The sequence below is a fragment of the Tiliqua scincoides genome, chromosome 2 (genome assembly GCF_035046505.1).
Source record: "Tiliqua scincoides isolate rTilSci1 chromosome 2, rTilSci1.hap2, whole genome shotgun sequence".
In the NCBI taxonomy this organism is placed as follows: Eukaryota; Metazoa; Chordata; class Lepidosauria; order Squamata; family Scincidae; genus Tiliqua; species Tiliqua scincoides.
The window spans coordinates 263,858,299-263,882,890 of NC_089822.1; the positions used below are offsets into that span (position 1 = coordinate 263,858,299).

General features: G+C 47.5%; 1 protein-coding gene across 2 annotated transcripts; it reads right to left on the bottom strand.

Annotated features, from left to right (window-relative positions):
- Nucleotides 1-901: 901 nt before the first annotated feature.
- LOC136640391 (zinc finger protein ZFP2-like) lies at nucleotides 902-21,416 on the bottom strand. 2 transcript variants are annotated; one of them, XM_066615490.1, is made up of 9 exons: nucleotides 21,313-21,416; nucleotides 20,260-20,339; nucleotides 18,952-19,080; nucleotides 16,201-16,281; nucleotides 15,086-15,211; nucleotides 11,117-11,188; nucleotides 10,505-10,527; nucleotides 7,141-7,247; nucleotides 902-5,446 (listed from the first exon to the last, which is right to left on the bottom strand). In XM_066615490.1, exons 2-9 carry the CDS (start codon nucleotides 20,299-20,301, stop codon nucleotides 4,035-4,037), a joined length of 1,992 nt encoding a protein of 663 aa, XP_066471587.1. In that variant the 5' UTR covers nucleotides 20,302-20,339; nucleotides 21,313-21,416; the 3' UTR covers nucleotides 902-4,034. The 2 variants fall into 2 exon arrangements, with proteins under 2 accessions (XP_066471587.1, XP_066471586.1); XM_066615489.1 differs by having other exon boundaries at nucleotides 15,086-15,214.
- Between the last annotated feature and the right edge of the window lie 3,176 nt (nucleotides 21,417-24,592).

A 24,592-nucleotide genomic window follows, 5' to 3' on the forward strand; every position in this document is an offset into this window, starting at 1 on the left:
GCAGCCTAAGGGCGCAAGCTCCATTAAACTCAGCAAGGTTTGCTTCTGAGTACACACACACAGGATTATGTTGCAATCTGTTTCTAGACTCTTATCATGACTGTTCACACTGCAGATTTTGGGGCTCACACAGCAGGCCTAGTTGCCCCCCGTCTTCCTCTTTTAACAGCCACTCTGATGGATTCTGGAACTCAAACCACTAGCTTAAGACTTTGTGCCAGTTTGTTTGGTCCTAAAATAAAAGGTATGAGTAGACTGTGACTATGGCTTAGCCACTGACTGCTGTGAATAGACTCTGAACTTACTATTTACAGTATAGTGAATCCTCAATTTAACAGGCTTTGGAAATAACTGCTGTGCTCTGCTTCTTCCAAAACTAGCCATATTTTGCACATGCATGCTTGCATGGTCATAAATGAATTCTGATTTAACAGACTTTCAGCACTAACGGACAACCCTTTCCCTGCCTAAGCACCAACTCTATGCAATTTTCCAGCACCTATGCAGCCACAATGCACCCTGAGGTCAGAGAACAAATGTTCCCTTGCCTTGAGGAGGCCTCCATGCACATGGAGACCCCTCCACCATAGGATGCAGTACAAGTCCCAGTGGCTTGGCTGCACCGGCACTGGAAAACTGGATAGGATTGGACCCTTAGTCTGTTAAAGCAAGTGTTGATTATATTTGAACTGTGTGTAATTACAGACCAGGCCTCTTTGGCTCTCAATGGTTAATTATAATTCATACCCCAAAGAAGTGAACTCTAGAAAACAAGACCTTCTATTGCAATCAGTCTGTTAACCTTTAAGGTAGCGCATCAGTGCATGTTTTGTGCAATAGGCTTGCTGTATGACAACTAATCCAGGAACAAGTTACTTTTTAGAGATCATTTTATTGTTGTTAAGAAATGGAAGGGGGAAAAAAAACAGCCTAAACGATATTTCAAAACAAGGCATCTCAATATCCAAAGCAAAGCTAGAGATGAAAGAGGGAAAGGACAATACTATTGGAAAATTCAGAAAACAAATCAGCAAAGAGAGGAACAGTGACACACACAGCCGGCCAGATCTTTCAACAATTTTCAAGAATAGCGACTAGGCGGGGTTTTTTAAATCCAAATATGTCTTCTCATTTCCTGCCAAGAGATGTAGGATACATAACAAATATTATTGGCTAGCCATAGCATGAAATATTCCTGGTGTCATGGATGGAATTCAACCCTAGTGGAGATTAGGCTGGCACTACTATAGATGAGAAGCAGAAAAAAAGAGATGGTACAACCGTTTTGTCTGGTATTTTGGCTAATCATGTAAGCCTTAAAAATATTGAGCCTCCTGTCTGGGAAGGTTCAGTGTTACAGCCCTCACGGGCCTAAGTTAAACTTTAGCTCTCCATCAGGTTTTATCATCCCAGATTTCTTGTAGAAGGGTCACTTGTTTGAAAATGTACCCATGTTGAAAACAAACCCAATACACCGCCCCCACTGCCACCCACCCCAAAAAGACCCCTTGGGACTCCGTCCCCCCTTCCACACTAGAATACTTGTGGGCCAGGTGATCTAGCAATCTTTCCAACCTGCAAGTCAACTACGCAGATTCCAACGTGGATGGTGTTTAAAAATGAGCAATCTATGTGCAATTTGTACAGTGGTCAGAGGAGACCGTACCACATCCAAAAAAGAACTTCTGAACCCGCTCACAGTCAATCCAAACAAGAGCATGGGGGAAAGAGGTGGAGCTTCCCCAAGTCCTCCCTCTGGTGAAGTGCTTGAAAAAGAGGCAATGTGGAGGATGGATTTCAGTTGCGGTTCAAACGAAGAGCAGGCCCCAGAGGGGTGGGTGACTGATCAAGGTCTCAGAATGCTTGGCTTCTATTACAACTCCTCCCCATACCTTCAGGCTGAGAGGCACAGTCCTGGAGTCTCATATGATCTTATTCTGCACCATATTCACAAGACCGCAGAGAGTCTTAATATGCTGCTTCATGACGGTTCAAAGCCAATTCTCTCCTTGCCCTCTGATGCCACACCTATAGAACAGATTTCCCCAGATTTATTTGTCAGGCTTCCTCTTCCAAAGAACTCTGGGAACTGCAGTTGCATGAAGGTGATGAGAGTTCTTTGAAGGAAACCTCTTGTCCCCTCACAGAACTCCCAAAATTCCTTGGCTGGAAGTTCAGGGTGCTTAAAGTTCATCTAGCTTAAAATCTGTAATTGATGGAAGTCGGGCGCTCAGCCCAGAAGTACTAGGACAGAAGTGATTGACGCATGGTACAGAACAGGGTGGAAGAACTGCAAGTCTCACCTTAAGTCTTCCCTGCATGTAGTAAAGAAGCACATCAGAAAGAGGAGTTTTGCACAAACCTTTCCCTGATGTGCTAGTTTACCACATGCAAAAAACTTTCGTGAAGTTACTCATTCTATACACAGAAAATGACACACCAACACTACACCCCCCCCCCCAATTCCACCACCTTGTTCTGTATGATTTGCAGGCGAGCTGCAAAGCTGGTCTACACACAGCAGACCAAAGTGAGTTAAGAGACCGAATTGTACCACTTTAAACTGCAAGTGGGAGAACGCACATTTTAAAGATCCTTGCCTGAATTCAAAAAAACAAAACAAAACAGAAGACACCTCACTGCAAGCAGAAAAGTAGCACAGCAAAGTTGCTTGCAGGGATAGAACCAGTTTCCCATTTGCCTGGGCTAGAATCAGTTTCCCTGCTAAGCTACCTTTCCATTTGCAAGGCCTTCAAAAGAAACCCAACACTGTGGGTTAGCATTCAAACGTCTTTTCCTGCAGTGGCTGCCTCTCAGGCTACTTCTTCAGCACTTGGCCACCTCATCCAGCTGCCTCCATACATCAGGGAGTCTTCTTTGTGTGCTCCATTCAAAAGCGGAGCTGGGGCAAGCAGGGAACAGGAAGAACTGCACAGACCAGCAGCCTGACCAACCCAGATCCCTCCCAGCCAGCCCACCCTCATTGTGACACAGGAGAAGAGGAAGATCATCTTTTCGTATGTATATATACCATAATAAATAATGACACACAGTGCCAGTTGAGCCTTTTACAAGAGAGAAATGGCATTGTGGGAAACCAATTCAATTCCTCTATGCCAGTTTTGGCTCCGTTTACCAGTTCATTACGATATGCTGTAGCAGTTCAACCCATCCCTCAGGGCCGACTATTACTTTGAAATAAGAGCTCTTTGTCTGGGGCAAAGTCTTCAGCGTGGATTCAAACCCTCACCATGCACTGGGTGCACTCTAAACGGGTCCTTGGTCAACTCGGACTGCTGGTCAGCTGCTACAGCATTTTCCGGTTGTACTGCACCTCGTGACTAATTCCTTGGAAAGACTGGGTGAAAAGCATTCAAGAAGCCTTAGTCAAGGCCGCATAACAGTCTGCATAGGGGTTGGCAACTAGCAGGTATCTGCGCCACCAGGCCTTGAGGGACACTGGCTCCCCAACTGCCAGCCAAAGATCCCCTTCTTCTCCCACCTATTGTTTGCCAGAAATATCTTTTCCAGCAGGAGATGGAGGAGACCAAATTGTTACGGGTCACAACTGTGATAGGCCCCGTTTGCCTCCCTTCCTCTCTCTCCTCCACCCACTTCATTTTCACTTCTGGCCTGACGTTTTTGACAAGCGGAGGAGAAGCATTTAACCACGCAGGGCTGCCAACCGCCAGCCACAAGTTGCCTCCTGGCTACCAGGAAGAAGGACAACATGGTGGCCTGTTGCTGAGCAGGCACCTTGCAGATTCTTCCTCACCTCTCTTGCCAAAAACAACATGGAAGAGGGGGTGGGAGAGATGTGTAGGGGTAGGAGATGGAGGGTGGCAGGGAAGAGGGGCGTAGACAACTTGGCTATGACAAGGGCAGGAGCAGCAGGCCGACCATCCTGCTATCTTCACAGGCTCATCAGCACCTAGTTCTGAGGAGGGCAGTTACGCCCACTGCAATCTCTCACTTGACGAACAAGTTCACCGTCAGCCACGTCTCGCTTTGAAAGAGGGCCTGAAAAGAGCTTTTCACATTTTAGTTCCTTCGCTTTCTTCTTCTGCCACTTCTGGGTAGGCCTCTTCTGATGCCTGAGAGAGGTCTGCCATCAGGCGGAGATTCACACACTCAGGGCATTTTTCTGGGTTCTCTGCACTCGATGAGAAGATCTTCCCGCAGTCGGCACATATAAAAGAGTTGATACCCAGGTGGCTGCGCTGGTGCCTGATCAGGGCCGCCTTGGCCTTGAAGCAGCTCCCACAGTCCGAACACACGTAGGGTTTCTCGCTGGTGTGCGTCCGCTCGTGCGCAATGAGCTGGGAGCTCTCCCGGAAGCACTTCCCACAATCCAAACACATGTATGGCCGCTCGCCCGTGTGGGACCTCTCGTGCGCCACCAGGCTGGACCGCTGGATGAAGCCCTTCCCGCACTGCAGGCAGATATACGGCTTCTCCCCCGTGTGGGTCCTTTCGTGCTTGCTCAGACTGGAGCGGACGCTGAAGCTCTTCTCGCAGTACAGGCACTGGTAGGGCTTCTCCCCTGTGTGGGTTCTCTCATGTGCTATTAGCTCCGAGCTCCAATTGAAGCCCTTCCCGCACTCCAGGCATTTGTGGGGTTTCTCACCTGTGTGAGTCCTGATGTGGGCCATGAGGTGCGAGTTCTGGCTGAAGCTTTTCCCACACTCGGAACACGTGTAAGGCTTCTCTCCCGTGTGGATGCTTTGGTGCCGGATGAGGTCTGCGCTCAGACTGAAACCCTTCCCGCACTCCAAGCATTTGTAGGGCTTCTCCCCCCGGTGGCTCTTCTCGTGCAGGACCAGAGTGGCTTTCTGGCTAAAGCTCTTCCCGCACTCCATGCAGGTGTACGGCTTCTCTCCTGTGTGGCTCCGCTCATGGATGATAAGGCTGGACCGCTGGTTGTAGCTTTTCTCACACAGCAGACACTTGTAGGGCTTCTCTCCAGTGTGCGTCCTCTCGTGCAGCTGAAGGTGGGAGCTCTGGCTGAACCGTTTGTCGCAGTGGGAGCACTTGAAAGGCTTTTCCCCTGTGTGGGTTCTCCCATGGGTATTCAGGGTGGACCTCTTCCCAAAGCTCTTGCCACACTCATTGCACTTATAGGGCTTCTCGACCTGTGGGGGCTTCTCAGGCCCGCCAAGCTGGGCACGCTGAGCCAGGCTTGCCCCAAAGCTCTTGGAGATCTCCTGGCTTTTCTTCTGGAGAAAGCTTTGCTGGACAGCAAACTCACTGAAATCAAAGAAGCCCCCTCCAAAAGGGATGGAGATTGGCCCTCGGCTGTCCAGCGGGAGGCTTTCCAAGGCTCCGGCTGGACCCTCACGCTGGGGGAAGCTGACTTCATCTCCCCCCCACATCATCCGGTTCAGCTGCAGCCGGTCAGAGCTGCCCAGAGAAGGTTCCCCTTCCTTGTTCTGGCCTAACCAGCCAGCTGCAGAAACGAGAGACAAAGAGAGAGATCATTCCAAATGAGGGACAAACAACAGAACACAGACTCCAGTTAGCTAAGGGTAGAAATGGTGCTATCTACCAACAGTCCAATGCTACCTAAATCCCCCCTGGTCGATGCAGCACATGCTGCAACTTGCATGGGGGGGGCAGTCTCGGAGGTTTCCTCTAGGTAAGGGAACATTTATTCCCTTGCCCAGTGGTAAGCCCTCACTACCCAACTGGGTCTATTTGGACCCACTAAGTCTTTTCGGACCTGAATGGTAGCAAGAAGGGCGATGAAGATCAGAAAGGGAGATTGAATATCAGCAGCACTGCTGTCACCCATGTTGGCCTGTTCCCAGCCTCAGTCTTACCCCAAAGGCCCACTGCACAATTCTTTTTTTTTTTTTTTAAGTGTAAAGGTCCTAGTCCTGATGAGCGTGAAGATAACTTTTAAAATGGGATGGACAGTGAAAGAGAAGTAAACAGCATCAGCAACTGAGACTTCCAAAAGCGGAATAAATGTGAATTTGCATCCCTTTAGGGCATTTGTATGATGAATGTACTGAGTTTATAATGGTCCTGAGCAGTCTACGGCGGAGTAAGGAAGCAACAGGGAAAGGGAGGATTCTGAAAAACAGCAAAATACTAAATAGAAATACAGGTTGGACCTCGTCATCCTGCAGATTTTTCATCCATATATTTTAATCCCCATGGGTTCCCTAACCCAAGGCCCAACTTGTACCCTCCAAACATGACTGCAGCTGTGATCTGGTTGTGCCTGGAGGGTGTTCTGAGGCCCGGGAAGGCTGCACTTTTCTAAGTGCTTTTCTAAGACCTTCCAGAGGCCCCAGAACACCCTCCAGATGCAGCAGGAGCCCAGCTGTAGTCACGTTAGGAGGTCTGGCATGCCCTGACCTGTAGATTTGTTTATCCATGGGTTTCGACATCCACAACGGTTTGGGAACGGAACCCCATGAATGCCAAGGCACGAGTGTAGATTAATATGTCTGACACTACTGGGGGGGGGGGGCCTGTATCCACAGATTCACTTATCCATGGATCAGGTCCTTGGGGCCCCCCTTGACACCTCCCTCTGGAGGTTGTCCAAGCCTAGCAGTTAAGAAAAAAAAAGCAACTTCCAGTTTCAAGGAGAAACAGGAAGTGACAGATGACCCTCCAGAGGCAAGGGGAACAGAGCTCCCCAGGGCTCTGGAGGGCGGGGAGGGGCAGGCATCTGCGGTTTCAGGTAACTACAGGGGATTCCGCGAATGGAACCCCTGTGGATATGGGGGCATGCCTTATTCCATTTAAAAACCAGTGTTAATTCTTATGTCTTATTAAAAATCAAAATGCCAGTCCGTTCATTGGAAGAGCAACAGCCTGTCAGAATATAAATCTACTAAGCAATAAATAAAGCAACGGCAGAGACGAATGTCTGCAGTGTTTCACTTCTCTATGCACATGGAGATTAGCCAGAGGTGTACTTTCACTTTAAAAAAAGCTGAAAATTTGGAGAGAGAGCCTGGAATATTCGAGGCTGGGAGGCCATGGCCCTGCAAGGGCATCTGGTCAACCAACGGAGACAAGTGCTGGACTAGCTAGGCTTTTTGGTCTCATTAGCCAAGGCTGTTCGTATATCCTTATGACCTCAAAGCTGTTTCCCCCACTGCTGATCGATTCTCCTTCAACTACCTTTGAGCCTGAGCATCATCTCCTGGAAAGCTGTGCTGTTCTGACATAGATCGCTGTATCTTTGCCTTACTTCCTCAAATCTCAGCGCTGGAGGGTCCTCATCCTCCCTGAAAGAGAAGGATTCCATTAGAAAGACGGCTGTGCTTGCAGAACCATGAAAACTCCTTCATGCAATGTTGCAATCCAGTACACACTTTCCCGGGAGAAAGCCCTGCTGAACGCACCGAGACTTACTTCTGAGTAGACACACATAGGCTTTCATTGTTACTTTTGGCATTTGCTACCACAAGATGTGGTAGCGTCACAGGCTTGGACAGTCTTCAAAAACAATTAGACGCTTGCATGGGAGGAGAGCTCTGCTGAGCATCTCCAGAGGTAATATGCCTTTGGACATTGACTGGTGGGCAGCAACAGTGGAGGAGGTTTGGCCCCTTAACTTCCAGACAAACTAGAGACTTGCTAGAGGCAGTAGGAAAAATGGCTTGCAGCAGGCAACAGAGCACTAGGTTGGATGGGGCTTGATCTCACGAAGCAGGAATTCCACAGAGTTGGGTGCCACTCTGGAAAAGGCCCTGCCAAGTACACTTATAAAGGACGTGCAGAAGGGTCCCAGAAGATGACCTCAGGGGTCAGAGAGCAACACCGGAGCGGGGAAAGTATTTCCGATATCCCAATATGCCACAAGAATAGGCCAGCTCAGTTAACCCTACACTGTGAATCTGGTAGCATGCATGCACTGCTGAAACAGAGATGCCTGCGTTGGCTCGGTCATGTTGTGAGAATGGATGATGGCCGGATCCCAAAGGATCTCTATGGAGAACTCGTGCAAGGAAAGCGCCTTACAGGTAGACCACAGCTGCGATACAAGGACATCTGCAAGAGGGATCTGAAGGCCTTAGGGATGGACCTCAACAAGTGGGAAACCCTGGCCTCTGAGCAGCCCGCTTGGAGGCAGGCTGTGCAGCATGGCCATTCCCAGTTGGAAGAGACACTTTGCCAACAGTCTGAGGCTAAGAGGCAAAGAAGAAAGGCCTTAAGCAGGGAGACAGACCAGGGATAGACTGCAGTTGCTCCCGGTGTGGAAGGGATTGTCACTCCCGAATTGGCCTTTTCAGCCACACTAGACGTTGTTCCAGAACCACCTTTCAGAGCGCGATACCATAGTCTTTTGAGACTGAAGGTTGCCAACAACAGAGTGCTGACAAAGTAGTGGTCTGCAAAAGGTTTTTTTTAGGGAGCTTGTGGTTCTGAAGCGGGGGTGTCCCAGCTCAGGCCTAATTCTTAATCAGGGACCACACATTAAGGTGAGCAAGGGCTGACAACACCCACAAACTCCCATAAGAACCGGGACAACAGCAAAGAAAGCCCCCACCTTTCGAGCATGAGCAGTGAATGGGTCTTTCCTCACACACTCATTTGCCAGGCGTCCTGCCTCGTGGGACACAAGAGTACAACAGGCAGAAAGGTGGGAGAATTCTCACAGGGACCCTATTGCGATAGGCAGCAAAAGGGAAAGAAGGGGTTCAAGGGGCTTTTGCCTATGTCTCTACTTGTAACAAAGCAGCTGTGGTGTACAGTATTGGGAAGTAGCGCTTCCAGATCAGGCACTACGGTGCGTGCCTCTGGGGAGACAGCACCCCCTCTCATGTTTGGTACTATTTTCCAAGTTTACGATCCTTTTATCTGCAATCGCTGCTTTTAAAAGGTTTATATGGGGGTCCTTGTACTGGAGAACACACTGCTACTTGCATTGCAGACCTGATGAGACACGATGTGTTAAAAAATTTTTGGCTATTTTTTTTTAAAAAGCACATCCCACTTTTCTGTCCCAGCTACAGGGCACTCCAAATGACTAGCAATCCACAAATTAAAAGCATAAAAGTCAAACTTGGTATTATCAATACTCAAGATACAAAATGGCGGCAAGACCACCTGATATACAATCCACCAGTGTGCGGGTGGCGAGACCAAGCAATCCCTGGGGCATTTGGGTGGGCCGCTGAGATACAGGAAGCTGGACTAAATGGGCCTATGGCCTGATCCAGTGGGGCTGTTCTAACGTTCTTATGTTATGTTCACGCCTGATTCCAGGAGTTCCATAAACTGGGGATCACCAGAAAAGGCCTTTCAAGGATCACACAAACTACATGAGAATGGTGGGATGCTGACATGCCTCTCGTTAGATGACCTCAGGGGCAAGACAAAAGCAGAGGGAGACAATCCCTCGTCTACCCTGGTCCCCGCAATCAAAGTTCCAGGATTATACCTTATCCATCGTATTTCTATCCTGCTCTTCCTTCGGAGGTCCTTTGCAATTGAGGCTTTTAATAATCGCTCTCCATGGAGGTACCAATCAGATCCATGCACACTTCACAACTGCTCCTAGATCAGCAGTACTGTCAGACCAACAACTGGGACCCATTCACTGCTCCCTCAGTGCTTGTCAGGGAAACTGAAATCCTTCAAGCCAGAACTTTGTATCCTTGTGATGCACAGCATGAGCATAGCTAAAGGGGAGGCAGGGGGGTACATTGCCCCCGGTGTCATGCCTCAAGGGGATGCCAACCCGCACCCCGGATGGAAGATCCCAAGGCGGGGGGATGGCCCTCCAGCAGGCCTTCTGAGGTGCAGGGAGGCAGCATGCGGCCTCCCCATGTCTCAGATCACCTCCTGGTGACCCCCAAAGGGTGTTCTGGGCATCTGGCATGTTAATTTTTATGCACCCAGGAGTCAGATCCCTTAGTTACACCACTGGTACATCTCATATTGTTTTTTCCCCACTCACCCTGACTGCTGACTTCCATTGGAGTATGGAAGACAACATTGAACAAGCAAAAATGTTGGTATGATTTTTGTTTTGCCTGTTATCTATGATGAAGAAAGCACATCACCTTTTAATTCTATGGAAAGCCCACCTAGCCTGGCTTCCAACCTGTTTGCTAATCACAGTGAGGCAAGGCTAGCCTGACCACAAAGTAACATGGAACAACTGTTGGGGCAGAAGATTCCAGAGGGGGTCAAATCTTTGAGTCAAACCAAAAAGAGAAACAAGGTGAACTTTCTTCTGGGACAGCTGGAAAGCATTCTTTCTGGTTCTGAAGCTAATTTAGCCAGATATTACCAAATAAATTCTCTCTGTTTTAGAATTGAGTGCCCAGTGAGGGCAAATTCTCTCAGTTTGCTGCATAAGAAGGAAATGAATATTTACTATCTACAGACGTGGGTTCCTACAACTCAAAGTTAACTAAGAGGAAGAGGAACACCATCAACCTAGAGTAGGAGGTGAATCAGAGGGATGCAAATATAGAGATGTTTTTCTGGACAAAAGATCTCAATTGGGGCACAGAAACAGCCCAATCCTTACCTGCTTCCAATACTTCCAGCTTCCTATAAGGGATGAGGAGGGGGGAGAGAAAAAAAAAAACACATACATCATGAGCTATATAGGTAAAAACTGCTCACTTGCTAACAAAACCCGAGGTTCAACAAAAGCACCAAGCAGCATGTTAAAAAAAGCAAAGGGAAAGCCATCTGCAAACAATGCCCACCCAAAACTGTGGAACTCATTGCCACTTGACATTGGCACAGAATAATCAGATAAATGCAAAGACAACAGATTTCAGTTGGGAGCACAGTTCAAATTTCTTCTCTACAGTCCTCAACAAATACATTTACGATACTGCCAAAGAAATAATAATCTGTAGGGCCACAACTTCATTACTTGTTGCAGGAACCAGATGAATCAATGATATGATTTGGTACAATGCAAATTCATAACATGGGTGTCACCCACCTATTTTGGGTCCACCAGAAATCTACCCAACCAAAGTCAGAAGATCAGATTAAACAATGAGTCTGTCCATCCTGTTTAATTTTGTTTCTTGGTGTCACAAGTTAATATGCGACTTGGCTTGCTTATGGGAGCTGCCTGAAGCTCACCACAAAAGACAGATGGGAGAGCACCATGAAAACTCACCACTATCTCCTCATTGCTGTCTCCTTCCGCCTCCTCTCCTCTCTCTTTTTCGAGGTCAATCACTTCTGAATCCTAACAAAAAAAACAGCCAGCACGAATAACCATCACTGGGGTGGCTCTCAACAAACATAAAATAATCAAATAATTATTTATGATCATATAAAAATACAAGTAAGTAGAGCCCAGACCATTATCTGGACTGACAAGTATCTGGACTGGATTCATTTGGAGGTAGGAACCTTTCCCAGCTCTCTGCATGGGGAGTGACAGAATCACAGCCCACAAATTTACATTTGTCCAATTTATTAAATAAATACTAAATACATTTACAGTCACTCCTTGCTACCATTGGACTCGCTTATCTGCAGGGAGCAGCACTGAAAGCTACCCTGCTCTATTTGTGGTGTGTTCTCAGTTATCCATGATCTCTGCTGCCTTTGGAAGGTCTCCGAGGCTTCCTGCGAGTCTTTTGCTTGCAGGTAAGCTACCCCTTCCCCTAATCCCACTGGGTCAATAGTTCCCTATCCATGGATTTGCTATCCACTGGGGTTTTTAGGAACCTAACCCCAGCAGGTAACGAGAGCCGACCGTATTTAATTTAATTTTTAACAACCTTTTATTCTGCTTCTCTTCTAACTGAAACCAAAGAAGCTAACAACAAAACAAACATGATTTGGTTTTACACAAGCCACAAAGGCGAGAAGTGCATAGGAAAACACTTAACACTACACAATCAGAACAATGCAATTCAAGCCAGCACCTGAATACACTGGACCCGGCAGGTTTAAAACTTCATCAGAAGAACTGGGTTTACTGCTTGGCATCTAAAAATATACAAGGTGAGCAGGTGAAGGGGGTTACCTGGTCTTTCTGCCATGGGGGGGGGGGGAGGCAGAGAGCCAAGAAGGCCCAGTCTGGTATGTCTAGTGCATGGGTCTCCAAACCCTGGCCTGGGGGGCCAGATGCAGCCCGTGGCCAGCCTCAATCCAGCCCACGGCCAGCCTCTTGTCCCCTGAAAGCCTCTGGCCCACTTGGCTGAACATGACTGGAACTGTGCTCTGGTTGCATCTGGAGGATGTTCTAAGGGCCAGAGAGTTTGAATGAATGAGTCCATTTATTCATTTATTCACTCATCCAAGTTCCATCTCTAATTTATTTATACAAATTTTATATTTAAATTTTTCCCCCCAGCCCTCAACACCGTGCCAGATATTTGATGCGGCCCTCTGGCTAAAATGTTTGGAGACCCCTGGTCTAGTGGATGCCTTCCAGGTGTGGCTTCATTGATGTGTCATAACTATCAAACCAGTGGAGGCTGATTTTAACAGGGCAGTGTCGTTGGGTCTTGCAGAGACTTCAGCCATTATTGCCGTGAGAAACATGAGCTGCAAATATTTCTAGAAGAGGGAAACCTGTTACTCCCTGTTCCTTTTCCTACCCCCTCAAATGCTGTGAGCAAAAGCACAAGAATGTGAAAGGTTGCAAAACTGCGCATGGCCAGCTAAAGTGCCGCGTTTAATGAAGGGCTGCAGTGAAGGGAGATAAAGAATTACCGGTAAGCCGGTTCACATATACAGGCTATAAATCAGCAACTCCCTCTTTGAGGGGGAGAAGAAAGAAGCTCTTTGTTCAGCAGGAACAGAGCTCTGCCCGAGATAACTGTGCAACACCCTGACCAGCCATCTGCACCAGCCAGCGGGAGGCCCCTAAAACCAGCTGCACTTCATCAAGGCCAGGGAGATACCAGGGCACAAGAGGCCTTGGCCAATAAAAGGTTTAGCAACAATTCAAGCCAAAGTGGGAGCAACAAGGCTTAGAACTGGGGGGCTCCTGGCCCCCCCCCAACAAAGAAGAAGCTCCTGGAAGAAGCCAGCCAACTCAGGAGTGGAAATCTCCAGTCTAAGAGACAGAGTGCATGATGGAGAGGACCAAGGAATGCCCCCAGGGGATAAATCATCCTGAGAGCCAAGATGGCTGTAGTGGCTCAGGGGTTGTCAGACTTGGTAAAGACATGTTCAAATCCCATTCACCCATGAAGCATCCTGGCTGACCTTGGGCCAGTCACTCTCAGCCTCACCTACTTCACAGTTGTGAGGACAAAAGGAACCATGTATATCACGAATGCCGTCCCCATGAAAGCATATGTAAAATAGCTGACTCCTACCCCCAGAGTGGAGGAGATTTCCTTCCCCATCTGGGAACAGAAACAATGGAAGGGCCTGATCAACCCTCCTCCTTCTCCTGCAAGGGCAGGCTTGAACTGGGCTTGTCTTGGATCCAGCACGGGGCAAGATGCCCTGAGCAAGATGCCATCTCCTCATTCATTCCTTTAATATGCCACATTTTAGCAGAAAAATACTTCACAAGGGGGTGAAGACCTCCAGAAAAGACATACATAATCAACAATAAATTGAGAGCAGAGATAAAATGGAGTGCAGCATACATTAAAATGGCAGGCTAAGGGTGCAATCCTAACCAACATTCCAGCACCAAGGAAAGGGCAATGCAGCTCTGAGTTAAGGGAACAAACATTGCCTTACCTTGAGGACGCCACCATGACCCTCCCCCCAACTGCAGGATGCAGCACACGTCCCATTGGCACCACTATGCCAGTGCTGGAAATGTGGTTAGGATTACACCCTAAGTCAATTAGAAAGTAGGCAAAAACTTTTTTTAAAAAAATAAATCAATTTTTTAGTTAAAAGGAATTAATTTTAAAAGGGATGGATGCTTTTAGTGCCCACTTACAATTCATCAGACTAGGGCCTGGCAGATCTCCCCAGGAAAGAAATGCCACAGATGAAGCAGGACAGCTGGGAGACACCAGATGATCTGAGCAGGTAGCTGACCAGATAGAAGGACCTGAACTGCAGCTCAAGGCCACAGACAGGCCCTATGCTGCAAATGGCCTTCATGGTCCAAACCAGCATGTTCCCTTGGGCCCGGCAACAAACTGGAAACTACTGCAGCTGGCATTCGCCAGGAGCAAACTGCCTGGCTTCAACTCATCTCCAGGTAGCTACATCGTGAATCACAGCAGTTTGGTCTAGAGGTGAGCAGTGGCCAGATTTGACTTCCCTTGGTAGGCCCAGGGCTGACATTTCTAGGTAGCTGCCAAGAGTCCATGGCTGACCTCCCATCTCTGTGCCCAGAGCCTTCATATGGTGAGTGGCACTCAGGGTCCACGAAGGGCAGTTGGCCGAGGAGTCCCCCCAACCCAGAGCCAGTTCTGATGGGGCCACAGCTGGCAAATATTATTTTGCTTTAACAGAAATTATTATTAGGTTGAGTATCCCTAATCTGGAAATCCCAATTGCTCCAAAATCGGAAAGTTTTTTTGAGTGCAGTTGGAAAAATCCTTTTGAGATGCCAACAGATCTTCATTCAGATCTGCAGAAAGGCAGTCACAGGGATCCTGCAGCTTCCTTCCCCTGCCACTCACTGCTGCCTTCAGGACTAGAACAAAGCAGAATGGAGGTCCAGCACCTGGCTAGCCTGGCAGGAAGGCAGCAGCCGGGCACACAGGAGCAGAGTGAGGAGCAGGAAGAGTGCGAGTGACACAGTGTGGGGTAGGGGACGACGACCCCTGAGCCAAGAGTCATTATATAGAAGCACATATTCCAAAAGTCTGAAAAAAAATTGAAATCTGAAACACTTCTGGCTGCAAGCATTTTGGATCACCTGCATTCAGAATATTTGTACGCAGCTTTCAACAAAAGGATTCTCAAAGCAGTTAACGCAAAAAAGTGAGTCAGATGGTTCTCTGCCCCAAACAGACTCGCACCAGAAGGCATCAAAGGAGGCACCAGCACCCACCAATGGAAGGAGATTACACTGGGGTGAGGAGGGGCCGCTGCTCCCCTCCTGCTAAATGCAGCCACCACTTAGAATGGTGGTTTGGAACAGCATTCTGGTTTGAGGGAATAATTCAGTGGCAACCCAAGACACGCCCTCCCCACACCTGTATACCTCTTTGTCGGTCTTGTGTTCCAATTCTTGAACATCTTCCATTATTAATTCCTCGCAGCTGCTGTCTTCCCTGGTCTTAATCTCATCATCTCTCGCTTCTGGTCGGTCACCCAGAGACTCCTGCACCTCCTTGGAATGAAGGAGGCGGAAGAAAGATGGGGGGGGGAACAGTACAGTATTCAAATCCAGGATGGCCGCACAAATTGGAGCACGGGAGTTTTTGGGACATGAAGGTGTCAACGAATGACTTGTGTGGGAAAAGGCAAGCCTCGTGAGCCCCGTAAAGGATCCCTTTTCCGTTGGTGCTTGTCAGATATTGGCAGGGCATGGAGAGAGCCAATTAGAACAAAAACATGGCTCAGCACTAAGCGCCACAGAGGATGTGGCTGTGCGGGGCCCTGGTTCACTATATGACAAAAAGGGTGCCTGCCAAAAAAGCAACACTTTCAGTACTTTTTTGTTTTTATCCTCAGGCCCTTTTATCTGGCCTTAGAAGGTCTTCAGAAGGCCTACTGGGGGCTGGGGAGGTCACGGTTTTTCTCTGAAAACTGGAAGTGACTTTTTAGGCCACTGGGCTGCATGAGGGACATTTTCTGGTCCTGGCTCTGGACAGCACAGGAGTCAGGATCGCAATTGGAAAGAGTCACCACTGCCTGCCCACGAATCCCCAAACCGTCGACTTTTGCTTAGCTGCTCTTGAAAGACGACAAGAAGTGTCCTTGCCATTCTGTCAAGATATTCAGGAGGGAGGGGCAAAGAAAACGGCAGGAGCACTTCAGATCTCCACTGCGAGCACCGTTGCCAGTCAGTGCTCACAGTGCTGGAGGGACAAAGAGTCTGACTCAGGATAAAGGAGCTTCATACATGAGCCACATATGTGCATCAAGCTCCTATTTTGCTTGAAATGGGCATTTCCCTCCTTCCGTTTGGGGCAGGGGGAACGACAGAAGAAGAAAGGAATCCAGATGGAGAACAATCCCAATGGGGGGGGGGGAAAGCGCCCTTCCCAGACTTTCTGAAATAGCCATCCAATAACTTCACAAAATGTGTCCTTGGCTTGGCACTAAGTGACCCAAATCTCAAGTGTTGGTGCCAGCCACACATCAGAGTCCTACCTCGGTATCCTGCAGCGACACAGATGGACTGCAGGAAGCAGATGCCAACTGACCGATAAACCCAGAGAAATGGTTGGAGGCCTGGAACAAACCATCAGCAAGCTTAGTCAAGACCAAATGCAGCTGTTTTTAAAGGCATTGCACAAACAGCTATACCTATCAAAATTTACCATGCACATATAAAAAGGCACAACTGTTGTACCCCAAGATCACTGCTTCATTTGTAGCAGACATACTCTGCGACCTCAGTCTTTTGAGATGTTGTTTTTGTAAGCGGCTGATCATTTTTCCTATTGATCCCTTTCCCAAACTATCAAGGGGTTGGAGCACCTTTCCAGTGAGGAAAGTCTACTGCTGTTCTGTTGTTTTACAAGCCATGATGTGTATGTGCAACCTCCTGATTTTAGAAATGGGCTACGTCAGATGCAAGGGAGGGCACCAGGATGCAGGTCTCTTGTTATCTGGTGTGCTCCCTGGGGCATTTGGTGGGCCGCTGTGAGATACAGGAAGCTGGACTAGATGGGCCTATGGCCTGATCCAGTGGGGCTGTTCTTATGTTCTTAACTACAATTCCCAGGATGCCTTGCAGGTCTCTTGTTATCTGGTGTGCTCCCTGGGGCATTTGGTGGGCCGCTGTGAGATACAGGAAGCTGGACTAGATGGGCCTATGGCCTGATCCAGTGGGGCTGTTCTTATGTTTTACTTTAAGCCATTTCTGCCCAACTTTGTATATATGCAACAAGGATCAAATGTTGTGGTCTGGGCAGAAATTGTTTTAAGATAAACATGATGGGGGGGCGTGTGCACACACTGTTTATGATGCTGGTTTATAAAATAATTAAGGTATGGAGAACATAGACAGAAGTTTTCTCCCTCTCTCATTCAAGGTTGTCCAACAACAGAAGACAGCAAGTTATACACTCAGTGCATAATTAACATGTGGAACCCTGTGCTACAAGATGCCAGGATGGCCACTGAGGGCCCAATCCTATCCAATTTTCCAGCACCGGTGCAGCCGCAATGCAGGCCCAAGGTAAGGGAGCAAATGTTCCCATACCTTAAGAAGGCCTCTGTGACTGCTGTCCAACCACAAGATGCAGTGTATGCCCCATTGGCATACAGCTGCACCAGCACTGGAAAACTGGATAGGATTGGGCCCTTAGATAGCTTTAAATGGGAACAGATAAATTCTTGTGGAAGGAGAGAACTATCAATGGTGATTAGCCATGCTGGCTAAATAGAATCCCCTTGTTCAGTGAAACTACAAGGACGTGGCTGACCAAAGACTAGAAGCCACAGGGCTGGCCAAAGACCTCCTGATGCCCGAGGCCATTTGCAAAATGTTCAGATGTTCTAGCCCAGGGGTGCCCAAACCCCGGCCCTGGGGCCACTTGTGGTCCTCGAAGCCTCTCAATGCGGTCCTCAGGGAGCCCACAGTCTCCAATGAGACTCTGGCCCTCTGGAGATTTGTTGGAGCCCACACTGGCCCGACGCAACTGCTCTCAGCGTGAGTGTGACTGTTTGATCTCTCACACGAGCTGTGGGATGAGGGATCCTTCCACTGCTTCTTGTTTCACGTCTGTGATGCAGTAGCAGCAGCAAAGGAAAGGCCGGTCTTGCTTTGTGCAAGGCCTCTTATAGCCCTTGAGCTATTGCAAGACCTTCATTCATTCATATAAGTTCATCTTTAATATATTCATTTATGCATACTTATGTAAATTTATTCAAATTTTAAATGTAAATTAATCCTTTTTTCCCCGGCCCCCAACACAGTGTCAGAGAGATGATGTGGCCCTCCTGCCAAAAACTTTGGACACCCTTGCTCTAGCCCACTGCCATCTACTCCCCCACACTTTCTCTTCCACTTCATACCTCTCTGGCTTTTCCAGTCAGAGGAGGAGCAGAAGAGACAAGGGATAGAAGAGGTAGACACCCACCAATCCACTGCTTAAGATGCCTGCTAGTCCTGCAAGCCACTAAACATCAGTTGGTGGAGATAAGCACAGAGAAGGGCTATTGCTTTCATGCCATGTTTGTTGCTTCTCAAAGTCATCTAAGTCTGCAAAGCTACATGCCCTTATTCAGGACTAAGGATCACTGAACTCAGTGGGGCTTATTTCCAAGGAAACAGGCAGAGGACTGTGCTGCAGGTTGACCACTGTGAGAAACAGGATGCTGGCCTAGATGGATTTTTTATCTGATCTGACAAATTCTAGGCCACAAGCTGCAATCAGGACAGAGAAACATGTACAGAATAAGCTGCATGAAGCTATTGTTTCAATTACTACAAGCCTGGGCTCTGAATAGTTAACTAGATCCCAACAATATATTTACTCTCTACCACCAGAAAAGCTTGTTGTGAAATAGATCTGCTGTGGTGGCTCCCAAAGAATCTTGGGCATCGTAGTTCTGCAAGACCTGCAATGATCCTAGGCTCAAAATCCCTAGCGCCTTCCTTGAATCCACACTGCTGAGGCCTGGTCTACCTGAACAGGAGACCCAGCTGGCAGAAACACCTGAACCACTTCCGACTGCCACTAAAAGTGGACTTACCCCTTTTAAACCCCAGCCCTCCAGAAAGACTCTCTAGATGTGAAACTAGTACTTCCAAAAGTAAGAAGCAGTAATAGTCAAGTCTACCAACTTATCCCGCTGAAGCAGGAAACCTGGCTGTGAGAGTGAGAGGCCTGGATTCAAATCCTGCTTCTCACAAACTCACTTAGAACAAGAGGAGGGAAGCAAAACCCCTACCGTTAACTCATTGCCGGTTGTGCAACTCTCTTTTCTGCCACCTTCCACCAGCTTCATCTTGTTGTTCCTTAGATCCTCAGGTTTACCTTTCTCCTTTTTAAAGCTTATCAGGGGCTTCTTTGACTTCACCTAATAAAGAAGGGGTAAAAGGACACCCAGTGAGGTCATGTTACAGCATATGTTATTTCTCACACAAAAGCACCTAAAAGAAGCCAAAATCTGGTGCTCTCTCATGTGTGAACACACATCCATCTCCTCCAGCCACCAGAGAATCTGTCGCAATTATTCATATTTAATCCAATAAACCTGAGACACAGCCACGCAAACAGCTGTCTGCATGCAGAGAAGTGTTTCCATGGGCAAGTTCAGACACTGCCACCAGAGCAAAGAAAAGCAAGCGCATACAGCTCTATCCCCACCCAAGACATGCATCATGCTCATGACAGCTGAAAAGGAGAAGCTCCACTATATCGATGTGAGATCCAGCTGTAACCAAACCCTTCCTGCCCACCACCACAGCTCCATAAAGAGGCCTGAAAATTCCTGAGAAGCTGCTCAGCTGAAGTTGAGTGCACAGACTTCTTTTTCAAATCAATTCTCCTTGCTTTTTCATCACATTGGACTTCCTTCCTTACTTCGGTGAACAATTTAAATTTTTAAAAAATGTAGTACATATCTTATTTAGGGCATGGTCCTTTATCCAGTGGTTCTCAAATTGTGGGTCCTGACAGAGAGAGTAGGCTATATGCATCAAGGGTTAAATAATCTGTACTTGTGGGGGGGAGATCACTGATACCCAATCACCAGTACAACCACACCCCTTGGCATTTAAAAATCAGACAGCAGCCTTCAAGGACTCTAAAAACTTTGAGAACCACTGGTCTATTCCATTTGATCACTGAGCTATGCTCCTTCCCTAAGCTACTGTGATGTCCTCACTCATATTAATATCATGACATTGCCTGGAAGAAACTCAGGTGATCAGTCCTCTAGTGAGGGGCATGTGGTGTAGTGGTTACAGCATTGGATTATTAGATCATGGAGAATCATGATGCTCACTGGGAGAACTCTAATAGTTCTAATAGAACAGCATCTAATAGTATGCTGTTGGACTAGATTGCAGGAGACTTAACTGATCCTGCTAATCAAGACACTTTTTTTTGGATTGCGATGCAAGCAACTGAATTTGGGGCTGTATGCTTTGTTACTGAGCTATTGCTACCCCCCCCCCCCCACTGCTATCCCAACTTAATACAGAAGGGGAGAAAAACCGCTCTTTGAGTACAGCTCTAGACACAGATCCCCTACCTGCACAAACTCCTCCACAGCCTTTTCACCTCCACTGTCCATGGTAGGGATCCAACGATTTCCAAGAAGATATTGTGGTTCTGTAGAATGCAGAAAAAGATGCTTGGAAGAGAAAAAGTCAAAAGAAAAAAAGACTAAAATCAAAAGAAAAAAGAACTAGCAATTCATTTTCTTAACAGGGCAAAGCAAGATGGTGGGAGGGTCATGAATTTAAGTTTGCAAGGCTGTAATTAAGGGCTTTAAATTAGGATTTTGTGCTCTAGGTATTCCCACGTGGGCTGATTTGCACAAGCCAGGGTTGAAATCGGAGCCAGGGTTGAGATATGGGGGGACTGGAGACCTTAATTCCATGATATTCCAGGGGGAGAGTAACTGGCCCATCTCACCCCAGCACTGTCTGTTCTAGTGGCTGTCTGCTGGTATTCATTTGCATCTTTTTAGATTGTGAGCCCTTTTGGGACAGGGAGCCATTTAGTTATTTGATTTTTCTCTGTAAACCACTTTGTGAACTTAGTTGAAAAGCAGTATATAAATACTGTTAATAATAATAATAATAATAATAATGATATGGCAAGAAAAGAATACCTCTGAGCACATGCAGAGTTCACCTTCCTCCCCAGTTAGCCAGTACAGTGCACCCCAATTACCACTCACGGGGGGGGGGGATTTCTCACACAAAAGGAGACAAAAGCTGGAGCAACAGGGGAAAAATGCTCCTAAACATGTACAAAGGTCACCCTGTGATACAGAATAATTCCCACCCCCACTCTACTGGGGGCTGAGAACAACAGATGCTTCTGAGCATGTGCAGAGCACAGCTCCCCTCCCCACCCATATGGTGATCAGAAAGAGATGAGGCCTTGCAGGAGGCGATGCCACTGTGGAGGCGAGAGTGCTTCTGAGCATGTGCAGAGCGCACCTCCCCCCTTCTTCAGGGATCAAGCACAGCCCCCTCCCCCACTCTGGGAAAAGGAAAGCTTCCAAGGGCGTTGGCCATAATGCAAGAGGACAATGCCTCTGAGCATGTGCAAAGTGCACCCCCCTCCAGTTCACCTTCAGGCTCAGCTTTGCAGGGCAGACTCCAGCTGCTGCTGTTGGGTAAGCAGTGAAGGCTGCAGGATCCCCCAGGGCGGCGGCAGCTCCAGTGCCCAGCCTGGTCCCTGGTCCTTAGCAGGAATGTCTACATTGCAAACTTAAACCGGTTAGACACCCACTGGCTTCCCCTCCCACGGAACTCTGGGAGTTGTAGTGCCGCGAGGAGGGGCAGTTCTCTCCCCAGTCATGCGCTGCACACGCGCCGGACTACATTTCCCAGAGGTCCTTGCAGGGGAAGATGGACCGGGCACTGCCACTGAGCCCAATGCAAGCCTCCTTGCAGCAGGGAGCACATTCAGAAGGCGGAGGGGCCACAGAACTGATGGGTGCGCGGGGGTCTTAATTAATTAATTAAATTTATTTATTTAATTAATTAAAATTAATTAATTAAAATTAAATGAATTAAAACACAACACCCATCCAGAAATTGTTCTTTTTAATTAAAACACACACACATCCATCCAAAAGTTATTCTTTAATTCATTAAAAATAATAACTTTTTGACGGGCATTAGTGTTTTAATTAATTAATTAACACCCACACCCATCCACAAGTTTTTTAATTGATTGATTGATTTTAATAATTGATTGATTGATTGATTAACCAGTTTCAAACCAGTTTTCCCCTATAAGAGACCAGCTGCAAAAGAGATTCTGGTCTGTAGCATCCAGAAGTTGTTCTTTTCAATTGAAATGAACAACTTCTGGATGCTACAGACCAGAATCTCTTCTGCAGCTGGTCTCTTATAGGGGAAAACTGGTTTGAAACCGGTTTCAAGTTGGATTGTGCCATGTAGACATGCCTACATGCGTTTGTGTGTGTTTAATTGATTAGTTAATTAATGAAAAAAAACAACTTCTGGATGCTACTGCATAGAATCTCTTCTGCAGCTGGTCTCTCATAGCAGAAAATCAGTTTGAAACCGGTTTCATGTTGAATTGTGCCATGGTAGAGATGCCTATATATGTGTGTGTGTTTGATTGATTGATTAAAAAGAACAACTTCTGGGTGCTACAGACCAGAATCTCTTCCAGAGCTGGTCTCTTATAGAGGAAAACTGGTTTGAAACCGGTTTCAAGTTGGACTGAGCCGTGTAGACATGCCTTTCATGTGACTTTTCCCCAGCAGGTAAGAGAAGTGAACTTTTGCCATCCATTTGACCTTCCAGAGAGCAGCCCTGGAGGTTGCACTCGCCCATTGCATCTGTACTGCCCAGCTCCAGAGCTTGGAGGAGGAGGAGATGATGTGGTTTGGGGCAGCACCTGGAAAAACACAACCTTCTCCTTTGCACTGCTGGATGTGACCAGAGCCCTTGGGCAGCCACAGACAAGGGATCAACGGCCAACCCAGGCGAATGAACACCTTTTGTGCCTTTTTCAGGGTCTAGACAGGCAGAAGCTCAACTGGTGCAGATCTCAAGCATCAACCAATGGAATTTCATTATGATGCACACATAGAAAGCTGCCTTCTCTTATGGAGTTAGAGATGTGAATGTGTTTTAATTTCAAGAGATGCCATTCATAAGAACATAAGAACAGCCCCACTGGATCAGGCCATAGGCCCATCTAGTCCAGCTTCCTGTATCTCACAGCGGCCCACCAAATGCCCCAGGGAGCACACCAGACAACAAGAGACCTCATTCTGGTGCCCTCCCTTGCATCTGGCATTCTGACATAGCCCATTTCTAAAATCAGGAGGTTGCACATACACATCATGGCTTGTAACCTGTAATGGATTTTTCCTCCAGAAACTTGTCCAATCCCCTTTTAAAGGCGTCCAGGTCAGACGCCATCACCACATCCTGTGGCAAGGAGTTCCATAGACCGACCACACGCTGAGTAAAGAAATATTTTCTTTTGTCTGTTCTAACCCTCCCAATACTCAATTTGAGTGGATGTCCCCTGGTTCTGGTGTAATGTGAGAGTGTAAAGAGCATCTCTCTATCCACTCTGTCCATCCCCTGAATAATTTTGTATGTTTCAATCATGTCCCCCCTCAGGCGCCTTTTTTCTAGGCTGAAGAGGCCCAAACGCCATAGCCTTTCCTCATAAGGAAGGTGCCCCAGCCCCGTAATCATCTTAGTCACTCTCTTTTGCACCTTTTCCATTTCCACTATGTCTCTTTTGAAATGCAGCGACCAGAACTGGACACAAGACTCCAGGTGTGGCCTTGCCATATATTTTACAACGACATTATAATATTAGCCCGTTTTGTTCTCAATACCTTTTCTAATGATCCCAAGCTTCCTTTAGCAGCAGCCTGGCAGGCAGAAATCTAGCAGGTGAAATATTTTCCAGGTAATGGACATGTACACTCACAACCACATTGGGCAGATCCTATGATGTTTCTCCATGGCAAGCAGCTCCTGTTTTCAAGGCGCAGAAGTACAGTGCCAGAAGAAGATGGCAGCTTGACATGATGCTCAAGAATAGAGTAAAGAAAAAAGAGATGGGCACGACCTGGAAAGAGGAATGCCTGGACAATGATGCTCAGAGGAAGCTCCTGCACTTGGTCTGCTTACACTGTAAGCCTTACGAAGATAGACTTTCAAACTTGAATTCTTTTTTAGGACTACCGTGGGCTGGGTGGATATATCTTTTTGGGACTACTGGCCAGATGATTTTGGGTGGTGGGCAGGATCTGAGCTGAGGGCCGTAGGTTGCTTACCCATTTTAAAATAAATTAACTACAACATAGGGTCCAATCCTATCCAAGTTTCCAGCTCTAGTGTAGCCACAATGCAGGCCTGTGGTAAGGGAACAAATGTTTCCATACCTTAAGAAGGCTCCATTGACTGCCCCTCCACCACAAGATGCAGGGCATACCGCACTGGCACAACTGCACCAGCACTGGCAAATTGGATAGGATTGGGTCCTCAGTCAGCCATGATGATTATAGATGATCTTGTGCCAACTGCAATTATACCCATTTCACAGATGAAAACAGGGACAATGGTGGGTTCGGAGTTTTCCTGTTCCCAGGTGTATGATCTGAAGTCATAAGAACATAAGAGCCCCGCTGGATCAGACCAAAGGCTCCTTTAGTCCAGCTTCCTGTATCTCAGTGGCCCACCAGACGCCTCAGGGAGCACACAAGGCAACAAGAGACCTGCATCCCAGTGCCATCCTTTGCATCTGGCGTTCTTCTAAAATCAGGAGGTGGCACATGCCCATCACGGCTTGTTAAGCCCCAGGATGCAGTAATCTTGCTGGATCTGCAGGTTTGGGCCTGGTCAGTG